The sequence below is a fragment of the Malus sylvestris genome, chromosome 10 (genome assembly GCF_916048215.2).
Source record: "Malus sylvestris chromosome 10, drMalSylv7.2, whole genome shotgun sequence".
NCBI classification, from domain to species: Eukaryota; Viridiplantae; Streptophyta; class Magnoliopsida; order Rosales; family Rosaceae; genus Malus; species Malus sylvestris.
The window spans coordinates 3,202,462-3,230,107 of record NC_062269.1 but is presented as its reverse complement, the minus strand read 5'-3'; the positions used below and the strand labels follow the sequence as shown (position 1 = coordinate 3,230,107).

Genomic DNA, 27,646 nt, shown 5'->3' with positions numbered 1-27,646 from the left:
TAAAGACCATAACTTGAGATAGCTTGTGCTTAATTTCTTAGAAATAGGATAGTAGGTTTGAACTGAGCATCACATTCAAAGCAAGCAAACTAAAGGAAAACAAAAAAACAAAAAAGAGAGAGAGATCATCCCAATCCCAGCTACACTATACAACATGGCTCCACCTGTACTACCAAACCCCTTTGTTCTGAAAGCCGATACTAAGATATTTGAAAGTGGTTTTACTAGTTATTAAAGCCACAAATGTATTTATAGTAGAATATTTAAACCAAAAGTTAAAAACTAAATGAAAAAATTGTAATGAGGCCCAAATCGTTTCTCAAACGATGTTTCACCCTCAAGAAATATCAACATAAAGTTTTACATTAGTCTTCAGAAGCAACTCATCTAGATGTAGGTCTTATCAAACCAAGACAATTACATGATCCACTATTACTTGTTTTACTAAAGAGGTGGTTGAACAAATTCTTAGCATTCCAATTAGTTTTGATGCTTTGACTGCCAAGTGTATCTGAAGTGGAATAAATGATGGTAATTTTTCAGTTAAATCTGCATATTTTTGGGCCATTAGGCCTAGTGCTTTACCTAATTGGCGATGGAATCTCATTTGGAAACTTCATATTCCTCCAAAGTTAAGAGTTTCTTATGGCTGCTCTATCTTGATAAGATCCTCACTAATGAACAAAGGCTGAAAGTCTTACATTACTTTTAGAAATATAGCGGTGAGGCAAAGGTGAAAACTACTATATTTAATGATGATTTTTATACAAAATTGCCAAGCCGACTAAAATTAATGAGCACCCACATTTTCGTGAGAAATTCAAATAAGTTGTCTTCCCAAAATATTCTCCGTTATCATTAAGAGAACATTTATAAAGCATTTGGAAAGGTTTCTACCAATTATTGAGCCACACATTTAGTTTGAATGGTATATTTAAGCCAAAACCTAAAATTAAGTGAAAAAAAGTTGTAGTGAGCCCCAAATATATAACCCATCAATGTGTTCGATCTTGTAACTGTTGAAGATATATAGTGATTGACACATCATCATAAGTGCCATATCAGCTATTGAAGTTAGTTAGTTTGTTAAGAATTAGTTACACAGGTGGCTTAGCTGATAAGCTAAATGTGCAGACTATATAAAAAGGAATTAGGGTTCTTTTGTAATGATCTTTTGTTCTTATGAAATAACAAAACTTTCACTCATTTCCTTCTCTATTTCTCTCTCTATTCCTTTCGATCTTTCTCTCTGCATTTCTTCGATATTGCTTGCATACATTCATCTGTTAGTTCTTAGATGAATGTTATCATGGTATCTTCGCCAAGTGTTCGATCTCGTGGTGTGTATTTCCGCTGTGCTGTGCCAAAAGATTATCTTGATTGCTGTGAAGTGGAATAGTGGGTTAATGAGCTTTTGGCGTTTGGGAAGTTAGACTTTGAGTTTTTTAGGTGTTATTTTTCTTTTTGCACTCCAAGTGTTTGTGTAATTGTCGCAATGATGAATCTTTTATGAAAGACTGAAAGTTGAAGGGCGATAGCCATTTCTTGATGTTTGGAGTATGATATTGAAGGCCGATAGCCATTTCTTGATGTTTGGAATATGATATTGAAGGCCGATAGCCATTTTTCTAATTGAATGATTGTTGAAGCGTTTTCTGTCAAAGCATAAAGGCCGATAGCCATTGCTGTTGTTTGAGCGTTTGTTGGGTTTTTCACACGAACAAGGCCGATAACCAGTAGTGTGTGTTCTTGGAGTTGTTATAATTCTTGAAGATTGTTTGAGTACTTGATTTCTTGATTCAGTTTCTATCAACAATATGGTGTTTAGTTCTGTGAAAATTGAAAGTCTTTTGGGCATGATCACTGCTAAGTTGAAAGAAGATAATTTTGTCAAATGGGATTATCAGTTTCAGTCGGTGCTTAAGGGGTACGATTTCTTTGATTTCTTTAGTGGGGAGTCTCAATGTCCTCCAAAGTTTGTCATCAATACTGAGACTGGGGTCACTAAAGAAATTACTACTGCATATAAAGATTGGGTTAAAATAGATGTCTCTCTATTGAGTTTGCTGATTACTACACTTTCGGATGAAGCTATGGACTATGTCATTGGGTGTAAAACTTCTCAAGAAGCTTGGAAATCTTTACAGGAACGATATGCGTCTGTATCTGTTGTCAGGGTTAATCAACTCAAGACTGAGTTTCATACTACACAGAAAGGTGCGGATTATGTTGACAAGTATTTGCTTCGATTGAAGATTATCAAGGATCAACTGGTTGCTGCAAGGGAGAAAATCACTGAGAATGATTTGGTCATTGCTGCTTTATCTAGTTTACCTCCATAATTTGAAATGATCAAGACAGTAATCTTAGCAAGAGACACTCCGATTTCAATGAAAGATTTTCGAGCTCAACTAATTAGGGCTGAAAGCAGTATTGAGTCTAGACTGACAACTTTATCAAGTTCTATGGCTGCTATGTATGTTCAGGGCAATGGCTCGAATACACAGGAATCTCAGGGCAATACTCAAAGTTATGAACAAGGGGAGAGTTCAAATGCATAGAGGTCTCAAGGGAGGAATAATTACAATGGTGGTAACAATAATAAGAGGTATAATGGGAATAATTTGAACAATCGAAAATTCTCTGGTGGTTATAATGGTGGGAATAATAATTACAGGCCATATTCTACTTTTGGGAATAATGGGAAAAATGTTCAAAATGGAGGTTCTCAAAGTTCTTTCTCTGGTAATGGAAGCAAACAAGGAAACACTTGGAATGGTGATACAAATTACAGCAATGTTATATCTCCTGAATGTCAAATTTGTTCTAGAAGAGGCCATACAACACCAAATTGTTACCTTAGAGCTGATAACAATCAATCATCTGGAGGGATCTTGGTATGTCAGATATGTGGGAAAATAGGTCATCGGGCTTTGGAATGCTTTCATAGGAATAACTTCTCATATCAAGGCAGTGCACCACCTACATCTCTTGTTGGGATGGCTACTCAAGGATCAAATGTTGCAACTGAAGACTCAAATGTCCATGGTTTTTTAGCTGCTGATACATGGGTAGTTGACATAGGTGCAACTCACCACATGACATCAAATGTCGAAGTTTTAAATTATATCACTCCTTATAATGGTGATGCCATGATCACTGTTGGTAATGAAGAAGGTTTGGTGGTTAAAAATATTGGTTCCTCTGTCCTTAACACTCAACAAAAGTCATTAATTCTGCAAAATGTGCTACATGTTCTACACATTACAATGAATTTGTTGTCTGTTAAGAACTTATGCAGAGATAATAATTGCTAGTTTGTATGTGATGATCTGATCTTCTTGATACAGGACAAAGCAACTCGAAGGATTGTGTACCAAGGCCAGAGTGATGATGGGGAGCTCTTCAAGATACCAATAACAGTGTTGTCAAGATCCAGAGTACCAAGTATTGAAAGATGTGCAACTTTTGTTGGAAAGAAGCTAAAGACTACAGTTTGGCATAAAAGGTTGGGTCATCCATCTGAAGAAGTGCTTACTGCAATGTTGAATAAGTCTGAAGTATTAGCTAGTATAGATTTGTCTCCATCTATATGTACTGCTTGTATTCAAGGAGAGATGACTAAGTTGCCTTTCTCTGTAAGTCCCGATAGGTCAAAAGTTGTATTTGAAAGGATACATTCAGATATATGGGGTCCTTCACTGCAGAGGTTAATAGAGGGTTATAGGTATTACATAAGCTTTGTAGATGACTGCTCTTGATTTGTATGGATTTTTCCGATGGTTAATAAATCCGATGCTTTTCCAATCTTTACCAAGTCTCTTACATTTACTGAGAATCAGTTTAATGCTTCCGTTAAAGTTCTTCAATCAGATGGTGGAGGTGAATATATGAGTAATGTGTTTAGACAGTTGTTAGAGATAAAAGGAATTATACACCAAGTTTCATGCTCTCATACACCACAGCAAAATGGTCTTGCTACACGAAAACATAGACATTTAGTTGAGACTGCTATTAGTTTGCTATCAGATGCTCAATTACCTTCAGCTTTCTGGTATCATGCTTGTTCTCATGCTGCATTCTTAATCAATACGATGCCATCTAGAAATTTGAAGATGAAATCACCCTATCAAGTTGTGTTTGGTTGTGTTCCTGAAGTACATCATCTTAAAGTCTTTGGTACTGCAGTATATCCTCTATTGAGACCATTCAATAAGAACAAATTGGAGCCACGGTCAGCTCAATGTGTATTTCTTCGTTTTGCTCATGGATATAAAGGAGTTATTAGCTATGATATCAAGATTAGAAAGTTCATTATGTCAAGGCATGTACTACATGATGAAGATGTTTATCCGTTTAAACAAGTTCTGCCTTCTAAGGATTCTACAGCTACATATAGGTGTTCTCAGACACATGTTTTGATTCAGTTACAAGTTCCAAGTGCAAGAGTCCTGCCTCATACATAAATACAGCATGATTCACAAGCAGCTAGTTCTATACATATATCAGCAAATGATACTGGTTCGCATCACAGTATTCCTACAAATGGTGAAAGTATAAATGTGGTTGGTTAATTGAATGTTTCTAGTTCGGACAATACACAGGTGATTCAACCTAGTGATCAAGATACAAATTCGACTGATACCACTCATTTATATGCATCTCCAAGCTCTTCACATCATCACTCTCCTACACATCATCACTCTGGTACACAATCCTTGTTGCCTGTCCACTCCGAGTCACAACTTGAGGTAATCCTTCCTGATTTATCTCTATCTGATCTCATTTTACATATTGCACCATCGACTCACTCAATGGTCACTAGATTGAAGAGTGGAACAATTGAGAGACAAAATTATGCTGCTTTAGTAGCACAATGTCCTGAGCTTTGTTCTCTCCAAATCATTGATGAAGAACCTTTCACAAGTGGCTATTCCTTTCTTTCTGAGATCACTGATGCTTCAGAACCTAAGACATTTCGGAAAGCTCCTACAATTTCACAGTGGCAAAAGGCAATGCAGGAGAAATATGATTCACTTCGAGCACAAGGAACTTGGCTATTTGTTCCTGCACCTGAAGATAGAACAATTGTTGGAAGCAAATGGGTATACAAAGTGAAGAAAAACCCCGATGGCAGTGTCTCCAGGTATAAAGCAAGGCTTGTAGCTCAAGGGTTCTCCCAAGAACATGGTATTAACTACTTGGACACATTTAGTCCTGTTGTCCGACATACTATTGTAAGGATTATTCTTTCTTTAGCTGCAATGAATAATTGGACTCTTCACCAATTAGATATCAATAACGCTTTTCTACATGGAGATTTACAAGAAGAAGTTTATATGCAGCAACCACAAGGGTTTATTGATCTATCATATCCTTCTCATGTTTGCAAATTGGTCAAGTCATTATATGGCTTGAAATAGGCTCCACGAGCGTGGAATTCGAAGTTTACAAGTTATTTGACAGTTATGGAGTTTCATGCATCATCTTCTGATACAAGTTTGTTTGTCAAGAAGGATGACTCTGATATCATCATCTTATTACTTTATGTTGATGATATCATCTTAACTGGTTCTAATCCTTTGAAGATCCAAAAAGTGATTCAATAATTATCTGAGGTATTCGAGTTAAAGGATATGGGACAACTTACATATTTTTTGGGTTTACAAGTTCAATATAAAGCAGATGGCAGTGTTTTTGTTAATCAGTCTAAGTATATCAAATATCTCGTCCATAAAGCAGGTATGGAATCATGTAAACCAGCAACCACTCCTTGTAAACCTCATCATCAAATGTTACACTCTAAGGGACAATTATTGACAGATCCAACCTCCTACAGAAGCATTGTGGGATCTTTACAATATCTAACCTTTACTATGCCTGATATTGCCTTTGCTGTAAACACAGTATGTCAGTTTATGTCCTCACCAACTGATGTTCATTTTGGCGTTGTTAAACGAATCATTCGTTATCTTCAAGGAACCATGAACATTGGTATTACTTTTTCTGCAAACACAGTTTCAAAGCTTACTGCGTTTTCTGATTCTGATTAGGCTGCATACTTGAATACTCGTCGGTCTATCACTAGTTATGTCGTGTACTTAGGCAATAATCTAATTTCTTGGCAATCGAAGAAAGAAAACCAAGACAATAGTCTTCAGAAGCAACTCATCTAGATGTAGGTCTTATCAAACCAAGACAATTACATGATACAAAACTTTTAATTGCTAAAAAAGACTCGACGCTCAGTTTAAACGCACATAACAGATGTTGAAGGAACATGCGCACCCATCAATGTGTTTGATTTTGTCACTATAGTCTTGTATACAAGTTTGAAAGTCTTATTTTATGATATAAAAAGTCTTTATTTATCTTACATTAGTTTCGGATTTTATTTTATTTTTTATTTTGTAATGGGAAGTAAGTCTACAAGTTGTAGAATTGGCAGATGAGTTATACAAAGAAATCAACCCGAACGGCTAATTTAACAAATATTGCGCCACACCAATGAGCTCAGCCATGTTCATATCAATGAAAGAGATGGGAAACTGATTTGTCGAAATTAATATTAATTAAAGACCATAACTTGAGCTAGCTTGTGCTTAATTTCTTATAAATAGGATAGCAGGTTTGAACTAAGCATCACATTCACAGCAAGCAAATTAGATCATCAACAGAGAATAAAAAAGAGAGAGCATCCCAATCCCAACTACACTATACGATATGGCTCCACCTGTACTACCAAGCCCTTTTTTGCTGAAAGCAGATATCAACAACAAGTATTTGCGCTATCAACTTGATGCAGAAAGCGACCTTAATGAGATTGTCCAGTTTTCCGAGGACAATGAAAACAGCAGGTTCATAAAGTTCACCACCGAGAAGCCAAACAATGAGGACTACGCTGACAAGAATTACGTGCATATCAAATGCTCCTACAATGGTAACTACTTGAGAAGGGTGGACCAAAACAGGCTGTTGGTCCTGGCCGCAGCTGCTGACCGAAATGAAACCAAAGACAATTGGGCTTGCACATTGTTCAAGGTCGAGCCTGTCGGACCACCTGACAGCAACAACCTAATCACGCGCTGCCGATTACGTCACTTGCAAAGTGATCTCATAACCAGGCCGTTCATTGAAAACAGATTCGAATTACGCCTCAACCAAAAACAACCTGATGCTGGAGGGGTGGATATCTACTCAGTCTCCCAAGTCAGATGTTGATGATCAGTATGCATGATGTTTGTGGGTAACGTCTCTGGAAACCCTCACGAGACTTCACTCGTCCCATTTGGGTCACCTATGGGTTTAAAAGGCTTGTTGCATGTGCGAATGCAATCGTGTTCCCCGCGAAAGTGGCATTGGTTTTCATCACTACTTTTTTCCTTGTTTTTAGTTTTTGAATTTCGCTGTAATCCGTGTGTTTATAGCAATAATAATAAACTCATGTCTTATCTTTGTGTTTGGATAAGTCATCTGCAAGTGTATGATTCACTAGCTTTTAGTGTAATCCGTGTGTTTGTTGCAATAATAATAAGGATTGGTAATTCAGTTGTCTAACTAATCTGCATGTTCAAAACCCAACTCAATTAGAATTTTCTGCTGTGTTTGAAAGTGGGGAGCTTAATGGATAGCAATGAAGTACCCGAGATATCTTTTTTATATATCTAAACCATAAATTTGGAATTAGGGATTGTTAGATATAACCAAACACAAAGTTTGAAAAATTCAAATTTCACTTAATCATTTTTTCAGAGGGACTCAAAGTTCGCGAGGGGAATTGACGACGGAGCTCGCAAGGGGAGAGTATTTGTTTTTGGCAGCAAACGGTAAAAACGGCGGTGAAAACCTCGGGAAAATTGTCCTTTAAGTGTCGTTTTTTGCAGCGAAGAGCAGGTATCCGTTGTCTTTATAAATTCCTCCTTCCTGCATTTCTTCTCGGGTACAAAGAAAAAATCAATCCGATTAGCTATTTTAACAAATCTTGCGTCACACCAATGAGATCAGCCATGTTCGTATCAATGAAAGATATGGGAAACTGATTGAGGAAATTAATATTAATTAAAGACCATAACTTGAGATAGCTTGTGCTTAATTTCTTAGAAATAGGATAGTAGGTTTGAACTGAGCATCACATTCAAAGCAAGCAAATTAAAGGAAAAAAATAAATAAATAAAGAGAGAGATCATCCCAATCCCAGCTACACTATACAACATGGCTCAACCTGTACTACCAAACCCCTTTGTTCTGAAAGCCAATACTAAGATATTTGAAAGTGGTTTTACTAGTTATTGAAGCCACAAATGTATTTGTAGTAGAATATTTAAACCAAAAGTTAAAAAATAAATGAAAAAATTGTAATGAGGTCCAAAACATTTCTCAAACGATGTTTCACCCTCAAGAATTATCAACATAAAGTTTTACATTAGTCTTCAGAAGCAACTCATCTAGATGTAGGTCTTATCAAACCAAGACAATTACATGATACAAAACTTTTAATTGCTAAAAAAGACTCGACGCTCAGTTTAAACGCACATAACAGATGTTGAAGGAACATGCGCACCCATCAATGTGTTTGATTTTGTCACTATAGTCTTGTATACAAGTTTGAAAGTCTTATTTTATGATATAAAAAGTCTTTATTTATCTTACATTAGTTTTGGATTTTATTTTATTTTTTAAAATTTTGAAATGGGAATTACGTCTACAAGTTGCAGAATTGGCAGAAGAGTTATACAAAGAAATCAACCCGAACAGCTAATTTAACAAATATTGCGCCATGTTCATATGAATGAAAGAGATGGGAAGCTGATTTGTCGAAATTAATATTAATTAAAGACCATAACTTGAGCTAGCTTGTGCTTAATTTCTTATAAATAGGATAGCAGGTTTATGATGAAATGATATTGAGAAGGCATTTGAGATTGCAGATAAGGTGGAGCTAGAGTGTAGTTTTAGGATAAATTTCGGGTAGTTTGATTAGCACAGAGACCTCTTGTCATTGTCAGAAATGGAGCTGCTATATTAATTCATTGATTCAATTATTTTTTTCTTTGATTTGGTCTTAGAAAAAAGAGAGGTCCGCAATGAATTTGAATGTAATTTTTCTTACACAACCTCCATTATTAAAAAGTAAACCTTGTTTTTACAATTGTACTCTTGCCTTGCAATTAATATATTTCAGTTTAGTTTGCTAAGTCTCGATCAGTGACAATTAGGGGTGGGTTCAAAAAACCGAAAACCGAAAAAAACCGAAAACCAAACCGAACCGAAACCGAAAAAACCGAACCGAACGAAAAAACCGAACCGAATTGAAAAAACCGAACCGAACCGAATTCTTTTAGTTCGGTTCGGTTTTAGTGATCTAGAAACCGAACCAAACCGAACCGAACCGAACCAAATTAATTAAATTAATTTTTTTATTTAATTATTTGTTTTGGGTATTATTTTCTAAACCCAATTTGTAAGTTAAAATGTGCTAACCCAATGTGTTGCCAAACTTTAAGCTCAAAATATTAAAAAAAGGTCTATAAAAACTCTAAACCCTAACCTATTATTTCTCCCCCATATAAGGTTCCCGAAGTACCTACATCCATCTCCATAGCACTGTCTACTTCTGCGCCAGCTTTCTTTTCCAAATCTACTCTCATATAACATGTAACATAATCCATAAACATTTATTTCGGGTAGATTACTTGGGTAATTTGTGATGGAAAAGAATCCAACACACACTAAATAAATCCACCCACGCATTACCTTTACTAATCAAGTTGTCAACATGCAGTTACAAGCAAACAACACTGATCTTTGAACAACATCATACAATTTAACTTTTCTAAGTCATTTGTACGATTTTTGTGTGATTTTTGTGTTGTGAGGTTGTTAGTTTGGACTTTGAAAGACTTGATTGATGATTTTAGTTCAACTTTAAATGTTTATTTTCATTGTCTTTGATTCTAGTTAGAATGTTTATGTTATGATTGTGTTGGATATGTTAAAATTTAAAATTTCAATGTTTTTAATTTTTTGAAAAAAAATAAAAACAAAAAACCAAAACCGAACCGAAAAAAAACCGAACCGAAAAAAACCGAAAAAAAATTTAACCGAACCGAACCGAACCAAAATTTCGGTTTGGTTTCGATTTTGGCAAAAAACCGAACCGATTTAAACCGAACCCACCCCTAGTGACAATCACACCAGGAATACAATCATCATTCATTAGAGTCTTCAATCTTGTCAATGCGCATGTGTAATTGTCTTCCTTCTCATGGTCAATGAAAGCAAATGCAACCGAAAATGTAATATTAGTTGAAGTTACCCCTACAATCTCTAGGAGTGGAAAACGATGCCTATTAGTCTTGTACGTGCAATCCATGATAAGTACATGTGCGAAACAATGTAAGATATCGACATTAATTGGTTGAGTCCAAAACAAGTCACTAACAACATTATCAATACCAATACTTTGATGATGCTCAATATAGTTGTACTCAGCCAACTTACATAACAACTGTTGCATTTCTGATCTCCCTGCGTTTTCTTTTGTCCGATGATAGTGTCTTGCATTGTATATTGTCCTCATCGTTGTTACATTAAGTGGATCTTTTGTCTTTATGGTGTTCAAAATAACTTTGGGTCTCACTAAACTTGTAGACATGTCAACTAAAAGTTCATTTTGCTCTTTAGTTAATCGTCCGACAAAAGAATGCCCTTCAAGATACTGTGAATAAGTATGGTTATGCACCCCACACTCAACCTCCAATTTCCATTCATCTCCTTCTCCAACGTTGACTCCTTTCAACATAAATGGACATCCGTATTTTTTAATACCAGTATTCCTGGGTTCTTTCTTCTTCTTATTATTTGCATCAGAATTTTGGTCATTAATATCAGACTTCCTCAATATGGATCGATACTCGCCATGTCTCTCACAAGCAAATGTTATTCGAGCTCTCTTCCTCATTCGGTCAACCCTTCCCGCATCAGACCTCTTAATGACAATAACCATATTATTCTTTTTTCCTTGTGCGCGAGTCCAATAAAGGAAATCATTTTTACTTTTGAACACCTGTACATACAAGATCATTGACATTTGCCACTAACAAAATGTTTGTAGACATGCTAAGATTCCAACCCATATGTTAGTCCCTATTATGAACCTAATGCACTATGTTGCATAAAAGAATGCAAGAGTTTCCATGAAATTCACAGATGCACATTCAATATACTAAAAATAGTTACCTCGTCTGTTTTAAATGCGTTTGTGTAATCAACGACCCTCGTTGTTGCAACCTCACTGTCCCCTATAGAGGTATTGCCTTGTATGCTATCCTATTTAAATACACCAAAAAATATTATCAAATCCTCATTTATTTACTAAGAATCATACACCTCAATTATTTGTTAAGAACCATACAACTCAATATCAATAGGCAGAGTAGTACATGCCAACAAACCTGCGATGCATTTTCTGGTCCAACCTCCAAAATATTTTGTCGCTTTCCATTGTTCATTTCAAGGGATATAACCAAACCTTCTCTAGGAGGACCACTGGCTGGATTTGTAACCTGCAAAGAAGAAAATGAATAACCAACGGAAGAAAAAAAAAAGCAATATGAAATTAACCAAACCACCGATGAAACATAGTCTTACCTCATGTGAAGGTTCCGAAACATTGATTTGGGGTGTATTTAGATATTTTTATTTTATTTTTTAAAAACCTAATAAGGTCAAAATTGTCATTGCATAGTGGGGTAAATAAGTCATTTAATATTAAATTTTAATGTGGGGTGCATTCAACATTTTGTGGGGTGCTAATAAAAAAAGCCATAATTTATGTTAAAACGAAATCTTAATTAATTATTTGAAAATAAAGTCTAGAAGATGTTGGTTTTATAACCTAAAATATTAAAAACGAATTTAACTGAAAACAATTAAATAAATTGGGAGAGTAAAGAAAACCAAAGAAAATAGTTTTTGAAAATAAATTTAAGCACTAGGGTTTCACCGTCACCTTAACAATCCTACGTAGTTCTTCCAATTACTTATGAATTACACATGCATATTTTGAAGGTTTGGTTTTCCTAAAGTATGCCCTACTTGGAACCTCCAACATTGAACGTATATCTAACATGCAACCCGTCTGTGGTGTCCAGATCGAATGTGAACATGCAAGACTCATTAAGTTTTATGAAATCCTTTTGAACAACCATATAACCCTTAAGACGTGTCGTCCATCCTAAGAAGTTACACATATTAACCACAAGAAGCCAGCACCAATTCCAGGGACAGCCCGCCACCAAAATTGCATCAAATTACTTTTTTAAATATCCTAATGGTGGCCAATCATCAAGACAATTATATAGTTTAAAGCACAGTGATTAATAATTCAAAACTTGCATGCATAATATATATCATAAGCAAATTGAAAAGAAACTACATATTCTCACTAAGGCTCGTGGCCTCGCCCTAGCAAACGAAACTAGTTACTAACAACCATAATACAAAATATTATTAAGAACATGGATAGAAAACACCTTGAAAATAAACTTGAATCCTCCAAAGTACTATGTGTGTTCTCCTCTTATTCTCTCCTCCTCTTTTACCCTAATGGTAAACATCTTATTTATACTAATACAAAATAAAACCCAAAAAGGTCTTAGAATAAAACTAGGAAACATAATAAAATAATAAAACAGAAAATAAAAGGTTTCCTATTTGAACTAGAATTCGGAGTTATCAGACAATCAGACTTTTGACCAAACAAATCAACTTCAATTTCATCCCAAAAGGTCTCTTTTGAAAGCTGGAGACGTCCCATACAAATCCTCAGAAGGAATCTTCTTCCAAACATAACATCTTGACCTTCAAAATACCCAAAACGTCCAGAAACGTCAATATGGGAAAGCTGCGTGCTGGGCCTTAATTTCATCGCCACGGTCAAACAGCTTGATAGTAAAATATGGAATTATGATACAATCAGCTTGAAAGACTCACGAACATTCTCTAATTGGAATCGCTCCAAAATTCATCTGTTTGGTTACTTTTTCTCCCGAGGATGTAGAATATCCTACATTAGAAATATATAACAAAGTATAAAAATTCTTCCAAAATAACCAACAAATTAATACTAAGATTAGGGTAAAATATATGGTAAAATATTGACTCATCACTTTGCCATATCCCAGAGGCAGGGTAAGTTAGAGATGTGGGTATTTGGTGACATCACGTGTCGATCCTGGACGTATGTCGGGATCGGGGCATGACGCCGATAATATGCTTAACGCTACTGTAGCTAAGTATTGTTACAATAATGGTTTGGATCCACTATAAATTGGGAAAGTAAAGAAAACCAAAGAAAATAGTTTTGAAAATAAATTTAAGCACTAGGGTTTCACCATCACCTTAACAATCCTACGTAGTTCTTCCAATTACTTATGAATTACAAATGCATATTTTGATGGTTAGGTTTTCCTAATGTATGCCCTACTTGGAACCTCCAACATAGAACCTATATCTAACATGCAACCTGTCTGTGGTGTCCAGATCAAAAGTTAACATGCAAGACTCATAAAGTTTTGTGAAATCCTTTTGAAAAACCATATAACCCTTAAGACATGTCGTCCATCCTAAGAAGTTACACATATTAACCACAAGAAGCCAGCGCCAATTCCAGGGACAGCCCTCCGCCAAAATTGCATCAAATTACTTTTCTAAATATCCTAATGGCGGCCAATCATCAACACAATTAGATAGTTTAAAGCACGATGATTAATAATTCAAAACTTGCATGCATAATATCATAAGCAGATTGAAAAGAAACTACGTATTCTTGCTAAGGGTCGTGGCCTCGATCTAGCAAACAAAACTAGTTACTAACAACTATAAAACAAAATATTATTAAGAACATGGATAGAAAACACCTTGAAAATAAACTTGAATCCTCCAAAGTATTGTGTGCATTCTCCTCCTATTCTCTCCTCCCCTTTTCCCCTAATGGCTAAATATCTTATTTATACTAATACAAAATAAAACCCTAAAAGGTCTTACAATAAAACTATGAAACATAATAAAATAATAAAACAGAAAATAAAAGGTTTCCTATTTGAACTAGAATTCGGAGTTCTCAGAAAATCAGACTTCTGACCAACCAAATCAACTCCGATTTGGTCCCAAAAGGTCTCTTTTGAAAGCTGGAGACGTCCCATACAAATCCTCAGAAGAAATCTTCCTCAAAATATTACATCTTGACTTTCAAAATACGCAAAATGTCCCGAAATGTCAATCTGAGAAAGCTGCGCGCAGGGCCTTAATTGAATTGCCACGGTCAAACGGCTTGGTAGAAAAATTTGGAATTTTGATATAATCATCTCGAAAGACTCACGAACATCCTCCAATTGGAATCACTCCAAAAATCATCCGTTTGGTTACTTTTTTCTCCAGATGAATTCGAATGTCCTATATTAGAAATATATAACAAAGTATCAAAATTCTACCAAAATAACTAATAAATTAATACTAAGATTAGGGTAAAATATATGGTAAATATTGACTCATCACTTTGCCATATTCCGGAGGTGGGGTAAGTTAGAGATATGAGTATTTGATGAGATCACATGTCGATCCTGGACGTATATTGGGATTGTGTGGTAACGCCGACAATACATATAAGGCTACTGTAGCTAACTATTGTTACAATAATGGTTTGGATCCACTATTACTTGTTTTACTAAAGAGGTGGTTGAACAAATTCTTAGCATTCCAATTAGTTTTGATGCTTTGACTGCCAAGTGTATCTGAAGTGGAATAAATGATGGTAATTTTTTAGTTAAATCTGCTTATTTTTGGGCCATTAGGCCTTCTGCTTTTCCGGCGATGGAATCTCATTTGGAAACTTCATATCCTCCAAAGTTAAGAGTTTCTTATGGCTGCTCTATCTTGATAAGATCATTCAATAAGAATAAATTGGAGCTACGGTCAGCTCAATGTGTATTTCTTGGTTTTGCTCATGGATATAAAGGACTTATTTGTTATGATATCAAGACTAGAAAGTTCATTCTGTCAAGGCATGTACTACATGATGAAGATGTATATCCGTTTAAACAAGTTTTGCCATCTAAGGATTCTACAGCTACATATAGGTGTTCTCAGACACCTGTTTTGATTCAGTTACAAGTTCCAAGTGCAAGAGTCCTGCCTCATACATAAATACAGCATGATTCACAAGCAGCTAGTTTTATACATATATCAGCAAATGATACTGGTTCACATCACAGTATTCCTGCAAATTGTGAAAGTATAAATGTGGTTGGTTAATTGAATGTTTCTAGTTCGGACAATACACAGGTGATTCAACCTAGTGATCAAGATACAAATTCGACTGAAACCAATCTTCTATATGCATCTCCAAGCTCTTCACATCATCACTCTCCTACACATCATCACTCTGGTACACAATCCTTGTTGCTTGTCCACTCTGAGTCACAACTTGAGGTAATCCTTCCTGATTTATCTCTATTTGATCTCATTTTACATACTACACCATTGACTCACTCAATGGTCCCTAGATTGAAGAGTGGAACAATTGAGGGACAAAATTATGCTGCTTTAGTAGCACAATGTCCTGAGCTTTGTTGTCTCCAAATCACTAATGAAGAACCTTTCACGGGTGGCTATTCCTTTCTTTCTGAGATCACTGATGCTTCAGAACCTAAGACATTTCGAAAAGCTCCTACAATTTCACAGTGGCAAAAGGCAATGCAGGAGAAGTATGATTCACTTCGAGCACAAGGAACTTGGCTATTGGTTCCTGCACCTGAAGACAGAACAATTGAAGGAAACAAATGGGTATACAAAGTGAAGAAAAAGTCTGATGGCAGTGTCTCCAGGTATAAAGCAAGGCTTGTAGCTCAAGGGTTCTCCCAAGAACATGGTATTGACTACTTGGACACATTTAGTCCTGTTGTCGGACATACTACTGTAAGGATTATTCTTTCTTTAGCTGCAATGAATCATTGGCCTCTTCGCCAATTAGATATCAAGAACGCTTTTCTACACGGAGATTTACAAAAAGAAGTTTATATGCAGCAACCACAAGGGTTTATTGATACATCATATCTTTCTCATGTTTGCAAATTGGTCAAGTCATTATATGGCTTGAAACAGGCTCCACGAGTGTGGAATTCGAAGTTTACAAGTTATTTGACAGTTATGGAGTTTCATGCATCAACTTCTGATACAAGTTTGTTTGTCAAGAAGGATGACTCTGATATCATTATCTTATTACTTTATGTTCATGATATCATCTTAATTGGTTCTAATCCTTTGAAGATCCAAAAAGTGATTCAATAATTATCTGAGGTATTCGAGTTAAAGGATATGGGACAACTTACATATTTTTTGGGTTTACAAGTTCAATATAAAGCAAATGGCAGTGTTTTTGTTAATCAGTCTAAGTATATCAAAGTTCTCGTCCATAAAGCAGGTATGGAATCATGTAAACCAGCAACCACTCCTTGTAAACCTCATCATCAAATGTTACACTCTGAGGGACAATTATTGACAGATCCAACCTTCTACATAAGTATTGTGGGATCTTTACAATATCTGACCTTTACTAGGCCTGATATTGCCTTTGCTGTAAACACAGTATGTCAGTTTATGTCCTCACCAACTGATGTTCATTTTGGCGTTGTTAAATGAATCATTCGTTATCTTCAAGAAACCATGAACATTGGTATTACTTTTTCTGCAAACACAGTTTCAAAGCTTACTGCGTTTTCTGATTCTTATTGGGCTACAGACTTGAATACTTGTCGGTCTATCACTGGTTATGTCGTGTACTTGGGTAGTAATCCAATTTCTTGGCAATCGAAGAAACAAAACTTGGTATCCAGGAGTTCTACTGAGGCTGAATATAAAGCCTTAGCACATACTGCCGCAGATATAGCTTGGATTCGAAATATATTGAAGGATTTGAGTGTATTTTTGGATGCTCCACCAACGATTCACTGTGACAATATGTCCGCTATTGCCTTAAGTGCTAATATGGTGTTTCATTCAAGAATTAAACACCTTAATACATACTACCATTTTGTACGAGAACGAGTGCATGAAGGCGATTTGGAGGTGTTGTATATCCCAACTGAGGAGCAAACTGCCGATGTTCTTACCAAAGGTCTTCACAGTCCTTCATTTGTATAACATTTTTACAATCTCAAGCTAGAAAATCCCAGTTGAGATTGCGGGGGGATGTTGAAGATATATAGTTATTGACACATCATCATAAGTTCCATATCAGCTATTGGAGTTAGTTAGTTTGTTAAGAATTAGTTACACAGGTGGCTTAGCTGATAAGCTACATGGGCAGACTATATAAGAAGGAATCAGGGTTCTTTTGTGATGATCTTTTGTTCTTATGAAATAACAAAGCTTTCACTCATTTCTTTCTCTATTTCTCTCTCTATTCCTTTCGATCTTTCTCTCTGTATTTCTTCAATATTGCTTGCATACATTCATCTGTTAGTTCTTAGATGAATGTTATCAGTAACTATGTACAAGTTACAAAGTCTTATTTTATATGCTATAAAAAGTCTCTATTTATTTTATATGAATTTTGAATTTTATTTATTTATTTTATAATGGGAATTATATGTACAAGTTCAGAATTGGCAGAAGAGTTATACAAAGAAAAATCAATCCGATCGCTATTTTAACAAATCTTGCGTCACACCAATGAGATCAGCCATGTTCGTATCAATGAAAGATATGGGAAACTGATTGAGGAAATTAATATTAATTAAAGTCCATAACTTGAGATAGCTTGTGCTTAATTTCTTAGAAATAGGATAGTAGGTTTGAACTGAGCATCACATTCAAAGCAAGCAAATTAAAGGAAAAAAAAAACAAAAAAGAGAGAGAGATCATCCCAATCCCCTTTGTTCTGAAAGCCGATACTAAGATATTTGAAAGTGGTTTTACTAGTTATTAAAGCCACAAATTTATTCATAGTAGAATATTTAAACCAAAAGTTAAAAACTAAATGAAAAAATTGTAATGAGGCCCAACACGTTTCTCAAACGATGTTTCACCCTCAAGAAATATCAACATAAAGTTTTACATTAGTCTTCAGAAGCATCTCATCTAGATGTAGGTCTTATCAAACCAAGACAATTACATCATACAAAACTTTTAATTGCTAAAAAAGACTCCACGCTCAGTTTAAACGAACAGAACAAATGTTGATGGAAAATGCGCACCCATCAATGTGTTTGATCTTGTCACTATAGTCTTGTATACAAGTTAGAAAGTCTTATTTTATGATATAAAAAGTCTTTATTTATCTTATATTAGTTTTGGATTTTAATTTTTTTTTAATTTTGTCCTGGGAATTAGGTCTACAACTTGTAGAATTGGCAGATGAGTTGTACAAAGATATCAACCCGAACGGCTAATTTAACAAATATTGCGCCACACCAATGAGATCAGCCATGTTCATATCAATGAAAGAGATGGGAAACTGATTTGTCGAAATTAATATTAATTAAAGACCATAACTTGAGCTAGCTTGTGCTTAATTTCTTATAAATAGGATAGCAGGTTTAAACTAAGCATCACATTCACAGCAAGCAAATTAGATCATCAACAGAGAATAAAAAAGAGAGAGCATCCCAATCCCAACTACACTATACGATATGGCTCCACCTGTACTACCAAGCCCTTTTCTGCTGAAAGCAGATATCAACAACAAGTATTTGCGCTATCAACTTGATGCAGAAAGCGACCTTAATGAGATTGTCCAGTTTTCCGAGGACAATGAAAACAGCAGGTTCATAAAGTTCACCACCGAGAAGCCAAACAATGAGGACTACGCCGACAAGAATTACGTGCATATCAAATGCTCCTACAATGGCAACTACTTGAGAAGGGTGGACCAAAACAGGCTATTGGTCCTGGCCGCAGCTGCTGACCGAAATGAAACCAAAGACAATTGGGCTTGCACATTGTTCAAGGTCGAGCCTGTCGGACCACCTGACAACAACAACCTAATCACGCGCTGCCGATTACGTCACTTGCAAAGCGATCTCATAACCAGGCCGTTCATTGAAAACAGATTCGAATTACGCCTCAACCAAAAACAACCTGATGCTGGAGGGGTGGATATCTACTCAGTCTCCCAAGTCAGATGTTGATGATCCGTATGCATGATGTTTGTGGGTAACGTCTCTGGAAACCCTCACGAGACTTCACTCGTCCCATTTGGGTCACCTATGGGTTTAAAAGGCTTGTTGCATGTGCGAGTGCAATCGTGTTCCCGGAAGTGGCATTGGTTTTCATCACTACTTTTTTCCTTGTTTTTAGTTTTTGAATTTCACTGTAATCCGTGTGTTTATAGCAATAATAATAAAATCATGTCTTATCTTTGTGTTTGGATAAGTCATCTGCAAGTGTATGATTCACTAGCTTTTAGTGTAATCCGTGTGTTTGTTGCAATAATAATAAAGATTAGTAATTCAGTTGTCTAACTAATCAGCATGTTCAAAACTCAACTCAATTAGAATTTTTTGCTATGCTTGAAAGTGGGGAGCTTAATGGATAGCAATGAAGTACCCGAGATATCTTTTTTATATATCTAAACCATAAATTTAGAATTAGGGATCGTTAGATATAACCAGACACAAAGTTTGAAAAATTCAAATTTCAGCTAATCATTTTTTCAGAGGGAATCAAAGTTCGTGAAGGGAATTGACGACGGAGCTCGCAAGGGGAGAGTATTTGTTTTTTGCAGCAAACGGTAAAAACGGCGGTGAAAAACTCGGGAAAATTGTCCTTTAAGTATCGTTTTTTGCAGCGAAGTGGCATGTATCCATTGTCTTTATAAATTTTTCCTTGCTGCACTTCTTCTCGGGTACAATTGGCAGATACCTTCCCAAGGGCTTTAGGAAATTAGGAATAATAATTGTTTAGTTAAAATGGTTATTGAGATTTGCATAACTCCTTGCTTTGGTCCTTGAGATTTGAAATTGATAGAATTGGTACTTGAGTTTGTCCACAATCAATCATTTTCATCATTCAGTGAAAAATCTCCATAAAATAAGGATAAAATATTAAAAATACCCTCAATTTTTGTCAAATCATGTTGGCCTATTGTTTATTACATTGAGGGTAATTTTGTCATTTTAATTCTTATTTAACACAATTTTTCACTGAAGGACCAAAATGATTGATGGTGGACTATCTCATGGATCACTTCTATTGATTTTGAATCTCAGGGACCAAGGTGATGAGTTAGGCAAATCTCAAGGACTCCATTTCGACTAAAAAGCCTTAATTATGACATTTACTATCCAACTTGAGGGGACTATGCAGAATTAATATGATCAAATCATTTATTATATATACAAATTATAGCGTTTATGAAATAAATATATTTAGTAGAGAGATCATTGGAATCGAAGTCGCACCAACGTGCGTATACATGATTATAAGAATCATCTACGATATTGATAAAATCATATTCTATTACTTTGATTTTATGAATGACTTACTTTCTTTGATATGACGTGCGAGATGAATTGATTGTGACAACTATTATGGTAGTATTATTATGTATGTAGTTTTTAATATATATATATATATATATATATATATAGGTATTGAAATATCCCACATCAACCATATCTCTAAGTACAGAAGAGTTTAAATATCCTATATTCACTCTATCTAACACCGAGAGGCCTTTTGTAATAAAACCTCACACCTGACGGATTGTGTGGGTAGTAATTACCAAGTTGGGACTATATCAATATTGTTGGATGTGGGCCCTAAGCCCGTCTTTTTGATAATTCTACAACAGGTGATTTCAAAACGGAGGTTATTCGATTTATTTTGATGAGATAGAACTTGATCCACTCATACTTTGTTTATTGACTCCTCAGGACATAGCAAGAATCATGAGAACCTCAGTGGTGGCAAGTGGGCTTGGCAGTGAGGTATCATCCTTTGGATTTTAGGTGATGATTCCTCTGCTGTATATTTATTTTGTCAGTAATATTTGCATGATCACTCTTGATTATGCATAGCACTACACTTTTATGTATTTACTGTTGTATAAAACTTCTAGCTGCTCTGATGTGATGTAATAATGGGATCTAAACCCTAAATATATGTTCACAAGTGGGAAGGTTGATTAGGAAAATTTGTAGCAACTTTTGATTTATTATTAATGAATGTTTTGATTCAAATTCACTCACATCGTAATTATCTTACTATGGCTTCGTTATTAAGTTGGCTTGTGAAGTCATCCCTCAATGGGGCCATATGGTCAATTTAGTGACGGCCAAGATATCTCGACCTCGTAACTTGTGTTATTGGGGTTGGGGTGTCAAAATGATTGGATTAACAACGAGGACATTCGAGGTAATGTGACATTTGGAATTTCACTATTGTAATTTACGTATTTTGTATTCGCAGGATTTTATAGTATTTTCGCGAATTTAAATTAATTTTATATTTTAATTACTTAATTACAAAGTTTTAATTTTTGAAAATAATCCTTTAAAATCCGTAGACTTTTGGATCACTCTTAATGTTTTCTAATTGAGGTCGACCCCACGAGCGGATAGGCGAAGGCCGTTCATGAATTGGGATGAGAAAGGAGACGTTATGGACGTTAGAAGTTTCTGAAAAGGAGGGGGGAGTGACCAATGGGGGAGGAGAGTAAGAAGGGGAAAGGAGTGAGGAGAGAATGAGGGAATCAGATCCCCCATTTTCGTGTGTGACCCGACCCAGTTCGGGTAGCCATTTCTAATGGTTTTCCATCGGTTTTTTCGGCGAACCACGTTAAACAACCTCCTAGGGAAACACTCGTTGGCCCCCCCTCTACCCATTCCACCCCAAAATAAATGGATTTTGGCCTTGAAATTGTGAAACCCGCATGGTGGGTGCAACACGGTTCGTGGTGGCGATCTATCAAATTCGAAGGTAACTTCGTTAACCACCACCATCATAAGGCTCCCCTCAACCTTAGGAACAAATCCCAAGCTATGGAGGAGGCATTGGAGCTACTATGGAGGTCGAATCGAGGACACCCAAATTCTAGGGTTTCGATGGATCGAGGGAAATTCAGAGCACTTTCAATCTGAATTGGACTTCAACTCATGTATGAAAATTACTCCGCTCATTGAGATATACATGCCTGTAAAATTTGGTAATTTTTTTGAAACAGTTGAATTTTTCGGCATGTCGAGCGCGATTAGCCACCGCGTGCATCAGCGGGTGGGACGAGACCCCACCTGACCATCCTACGCTAATTTTGATACCCTGATTCCATCTATGACATCCGTTTAATGAAATCCCAATATTTTAATATAATTTTATAGTTGACCGTCTAGTCGGCCGCCACTTGGTTATTATATGAATTGATGATCCGACTGTTGGATCGACACAAAACTTGTTTCCCATCTTGTTTCCTTATTTCACTTTCATTTCGTTCAACCCTTCTATATTAAGTACTTAGTTCTTGTATTGTTCTTCAAGCCGTTGTTATATTCCTTGGACTTCCGCTTGATTCCGTTGAATAATCCAAAACTGGGTTTCCGCTAGGGTTCCATTGAGTGATGGCCCGGAATCCTTTCTAACCTGCGATTCCATTAAGCGATGGCCTGGAATCATATCCACTTGGATTCCGTTGAGTGATGGTTCGGAATTCCTTTTAATTTGCAATTCTGTCGAGTGATGGTCTGGAATTGTATCCACTTGGATTCCATTAAATGATGGTCTAAAATCCCTTCTAATCAACGATTCTGTTAAGTGATGGTCCAGGATCGTATCCACTCGAATTCCATTGAGAGGTTTGGAATCCCTTCTACTATGCGAGTTCATTGAGTGATCCGAAATCGCATCATTTGACTTGTTTGTTACTTGGATTTGATTTCAGCTTTAGAGATGTAGGCTTCGACCAAACTATGTGGCTCTAACCCTGCATTTCGATGTATTGTATATGCTATTGATTGCTGTGATTATTGAATGGTGTTTGGAAACATATGTGTGTGTGAATGGCAAGATGACTAGAGAATATTATTGTGCTTCGTCGAATATTCCTTGAGATGTTGCATACTTGAATTGTGGTATTATGTTGCGACATAGTGATTTACGTGATGATTGTTTGAGTGTAGTGAAAGACGAACTACGAATGGCTTGATTCCTGTTTAAGGTACGTAGGCAGTCTAACGAGGAGGTTAGATGTAGCCATAAAGTGTACGAAAAATTACTATGCAGTTGGACTGTGAGTTGTGCTTTGTACATATCTCGGAGGCGGGGTATGTTATATATACATGTAATGGGTGATGTCACGCGCCGATCCTTGACGAATGTCGGGATCGGGGCATGACAAGTAAAGTAGAAGTGGTCTCCATTGAAGATAAGATGAAAGAAAATTGGTTAAGATGGTTTGGGTACATGAACCGAGTATCTACAAATGCTATGGTAGAATAGGCGACTATGAGATAGAGGCTCAAGGCAAAAGGGGTGGCGGAAAAGTTAGGAAGACTTGGAAAAAGACTAGGAAATGATATGAAGTATTTGTAGCTAACGAAAGTTTTGGTGCAAACCCGATCATAGTGGTGTATAGTAGACCCCACTTAATGGCATAAGGCTTGGTTGTTGTTGTGTGTTGCTGTTGTAGTAAGGCCTAAAACATTGCATAAATTGGGGCTTGTACTCAAGAATATTAATGTAAAGCCTTACATTAGTTTTAAAACATCATGGAAAGGCGAAGGTGAAAACAATTAGATTTATTGATGATTTTTTGCCACTCAGTACTACGATCTTGTGGTATTCCTCTCCACTTGGAAGTGGGAGGTCCTAGGTTCAAATCTCGTGGATGGCGAATTTGATACCGAATTAGACTGCCATTTGTGTGGCTTAGCCAAACTCCCCCTCCCCTTAGCGTAAAAATATAGATGTATTAAAAAAATTATACAACTTTTCAAAACCGTCTAAAAATCGTGACTTTTTTTCTTGTCTAAAATGCAATTTTTTATTTTCAAAAAATATTCTACTGAACATTAATTAAATATTTATAAGGCATTTGAAAGTTGTTCTACCAATTATAGAGCCACAAATGCATTTCTCATAGATTATTTAAGCTGAAACCCAAAAATTAACTGAAAACATATTAGTTGCGCATAAAACATTGCTGAAATGGGGTTTCACTCTCAAGAAATATTAACTGAAATTATTGCACTAATTTTAAAAGCATCGTGGTGAGGATAAGGTTGAAACAAAAATATTTAATAATGATTCTTGTATGAATTTGCAAAATCACCTAAAATCATGACCCACGTTTTTTGTGTTTGCAAATTTTCTATTTTTTTTTTTTTTTGTGAGCATTAAGAAAATCTTTATAGGGCATTTGAAAGTGGTTCTACTAATTTTTGAGTCACTAATGTATTTCTAATAGAATATTTAAACCAAAACCCAAAAAGTAAGTAAAAAAATAGCAGTGAGGCCGAACATTGCCTAAACGAGGTCTATATTCTTGAATATCAACAAAAAGTCTTACATTACTTTTAGAAACATCATTGTGAGGCAAAGGTGAAAACTAATAGATTTAATGAAGATTTTTATATGAATTTGCAAAACTGACTAAAAACAGTGAGCAACCACGTTTTGTGAGAAATGCAGATCTTTTATCTTCTCAATGTTGTAGGTATAATTTACTGAACAATTATGGAGGCCATAGAGACAGAAAAAAGGTGCGACAATAGAGAAGAAGAAGAGAGAGATGTGTAATTGTGGGTGTGTGCTATTCCACCTCATTGTGCCTTTATTTATAGTAGTAGGAAGGTTAATTCCTTACCCTTTAGGATTACAACATTTAATAGGCAATCTACTCCTAATAGGAATATAAGAGATATTCCAAGATATAATAGGATTGCAACACTCTCCCTTGAGTGTGTAAATACTCAAGTAAATGGTGCAATAGGTCATCAATGATGAAGCAAGTACAATTGATGAAGTCGTCGGCACAATGAGCGAATGTGAGTCTCAAAACAACTGAAGAATGCATAACAAGTAAAACTCACAAAACCTCACTATGGTAAAACCCAAGGTGGGAGAAAAACCCACAGACTAAGGAGAAAAGTGAGAAGTTGCATTAAGTTAAAACTATACGTCATTTGGAAGCAAGTAGAAGAGCTCTCAAGGGTATGATCAGCCCAGATGGGTGCCTCGTTAAAACCTAGTTAGGTAGCAAAAATCCAGTGGGAAAAATGCTCTTAATCGTAGGGAAAAAGAGTACATTAAGATTGAGTATACATTTGGATACTCCCCTGGAGTTTGACATAACTTCCAAATGAGAACTACAAGCATTGCATATGAATAGTTAGGTATACCAATTCCTTGGACAAGCTTCTGGAAGGTTGACTTCGGCAGTGACGTCGTGTAGAGGTCGACAAGTTTGTCTGGGATCGGCTTGCACGATTTCAATCTCCTGACGCTTTGCTGATGTAGATGTGGACGCAATATGTCTTGGTGTTGACTTCGTTGATGTATCATGGCTTGGTCAGGTTGATACATGCGGCATAATCTTCATGGATCGTCGTTAGGACTCAACGATGGATGAAAACATAGCAAGTACTTCGAATATGCTCAACAAGAACTCCTAACCATGTCTCACTTGTGACACAGTGAAGTAAGGTGAGTCTTGGAACGATTCAAAGATTTCACAACTAAGGTCATATCATGGACCTCCAAGATATTGCGATATCCCTAACGGTAAAGACATAACCATTTGGGGATTTTGCCTTGAGTGAGTTTGATAAGTAACATGCGTCAGCATAACAAACAAAGCAAACATCATTTCAAGGATCAGAGGGGTTAGATCAGCTAAGATGCAATGGGATTTACCCATGTGGTACCTTCAGGGTACGTCTTTAATACCAATTCAGTGGTTGCGTGTAGGCACGATGCTGCATCTTTACCAAGATCAACAACGAATGAGATGTCATGTCTAAATACAATGAGCTAAGTACAACGAAGCACAACGTTGAACTTAGATATGGAATTTCTAATTCCATAACCTCTTCAAGGGTCTCATTTTCATATAACTTATGGACGATCATAGGTATACTCAAAGGTAACACATTCGAAGTGTAGTTTGACCAGTAGACCAAAAATACCGTCAGAACAATGCTTCAACTTTGGGTTAAGGTATAACGAGTTTTTCCAAGATCATTCATCTCAAATTCCATCTTTAGGTGCAAAGCAATTTTCTCAAGCTCTTCCGGAGTCTTAGTGAGATTCATGTCAACGACATAAACTGTAAATCTAGCAATTTGGAAAAAGGCTTCATAGTTTAACACGCAAGGGCATAATTCATCCTTGACTAATCAAATAATCACTTAGACGGGTATACCACATCCGTCAGATTTTTCAATCCATAAGTGAACGCTTCAAAACGAGTTAAGAGGGTATTTTGTGGTTTTGGAACCAATTGAAACAGTCCATGTAATTCTTCAATAACTTACACGTAATTCTTTGTATCTATATCCCCATGGAGAAAACACTAACCACATTTCATAATGTTGTTATTAATCACATGATGTTTGAGAGAAACCTTGCGTCGTAAGGCGTGCATCATATTGCACTATTTCATTAATCTCATAACGCTTCCTTTCCCACTTATAACACAACAGGATTACCTTGGGCAGTGTAGGAACGACATGTCCAATACACACTTTGGTAAGGAATTTGACTTGGATTGTAACTTTAGTTGTTCGCTCAGTTCTACGTTTAATCAACGGAACACGGTTTGATATTGTCGCTTTTCATTTATGTCTGTAGCTACCATATAAGTGAAAGCATCATCAATGATAATCTCATTTCAATTCCATTTAGCTCATCCCAACTAGTATACTGGACCAAGAACTTTAAGTCTCGGGAGAAATCTGAATTAATCTCATGAGATGGAAATTATTTAAGATAATGATCGAGTTTAGATTCATTGTTGTGCCTTGTCTTCCTCTTCCAGGGAAGTGAATCCTACGAACCGAGTGATCTATTGTGCTCCAGGCCAAGACAGATTGATTGACTATCTGCCGATGTACTGGACCATCCAACATGGGCATCCAAACCGTCCAACAAGGGCGGTACACCCTCCAGGGATGTTGACTCGACGTCCGTTAAGTATGTCTATCCTTGCAGACACGTTTACAGCTGGTATGTCACTTTAGTTAGATCAGGAGAATACGTCTGGAGTAACATTCTGAAAGCTAGAATTCATCGCACTTGCTTATCACACTTGTGTGGTATGGGGATCGAGATGAGACATAGTGGGCAACGTCCACGCAAATTCGTGTTGTTCTCCAGGAACGTTGACGTTCTTATCTCCCCCTAATGGTGGGAAAATTGTCTCATCAAAGTGACAACCCGTAAATGAGCGGTAAAGAGATCGTGTGCAAGGGCTCGAAGAGAGCTAGTGTGTAGGAGAATCATGATCGACAAAAGATACACATCCTTCTTTGACGACCTATGGTGGTATGTTACGGCGGCGCAACTTGGCACAGAGAATGCATACCCAAATGCGTTAATACGAAAATAGTCAGGTTCGTACCCAGTAACCAACTATAACGTCATATAGGTTGGGTGG

General features: G+C 36.3%; 1 protein-coding gene across 2 annotated transcripts in view; it reads left to right on the top strand.

The window, feature by feature from the left end:
• LOC126585162 (uncharacterized) overlaps window positions 1-27,646 on the top strand; it is a 54,045-nt gene that overhangs the window by 8,638 nt on the left and 17,761 nt on the right. The window contains exon 1 of one of the 2 annotated variants that reach the window (XM_050249555.1): window positions 18,619-19,040. The exons of the other annotated variant lie outside the window; for it this stretch is intronic. Within the exon in view, the coding sequence (XP_050105512.1) occupies window positions 18,690-19,040 (351 nt within the window). The 5' untranslated portion in view covers window positions 18,619-18,689. Of the gene's footprint in view, window positions 1-18,618; window positions 19,041-27,646 lie in introns of those variants that run through there. 2 annotated transcript variants of the gene reach the window in all.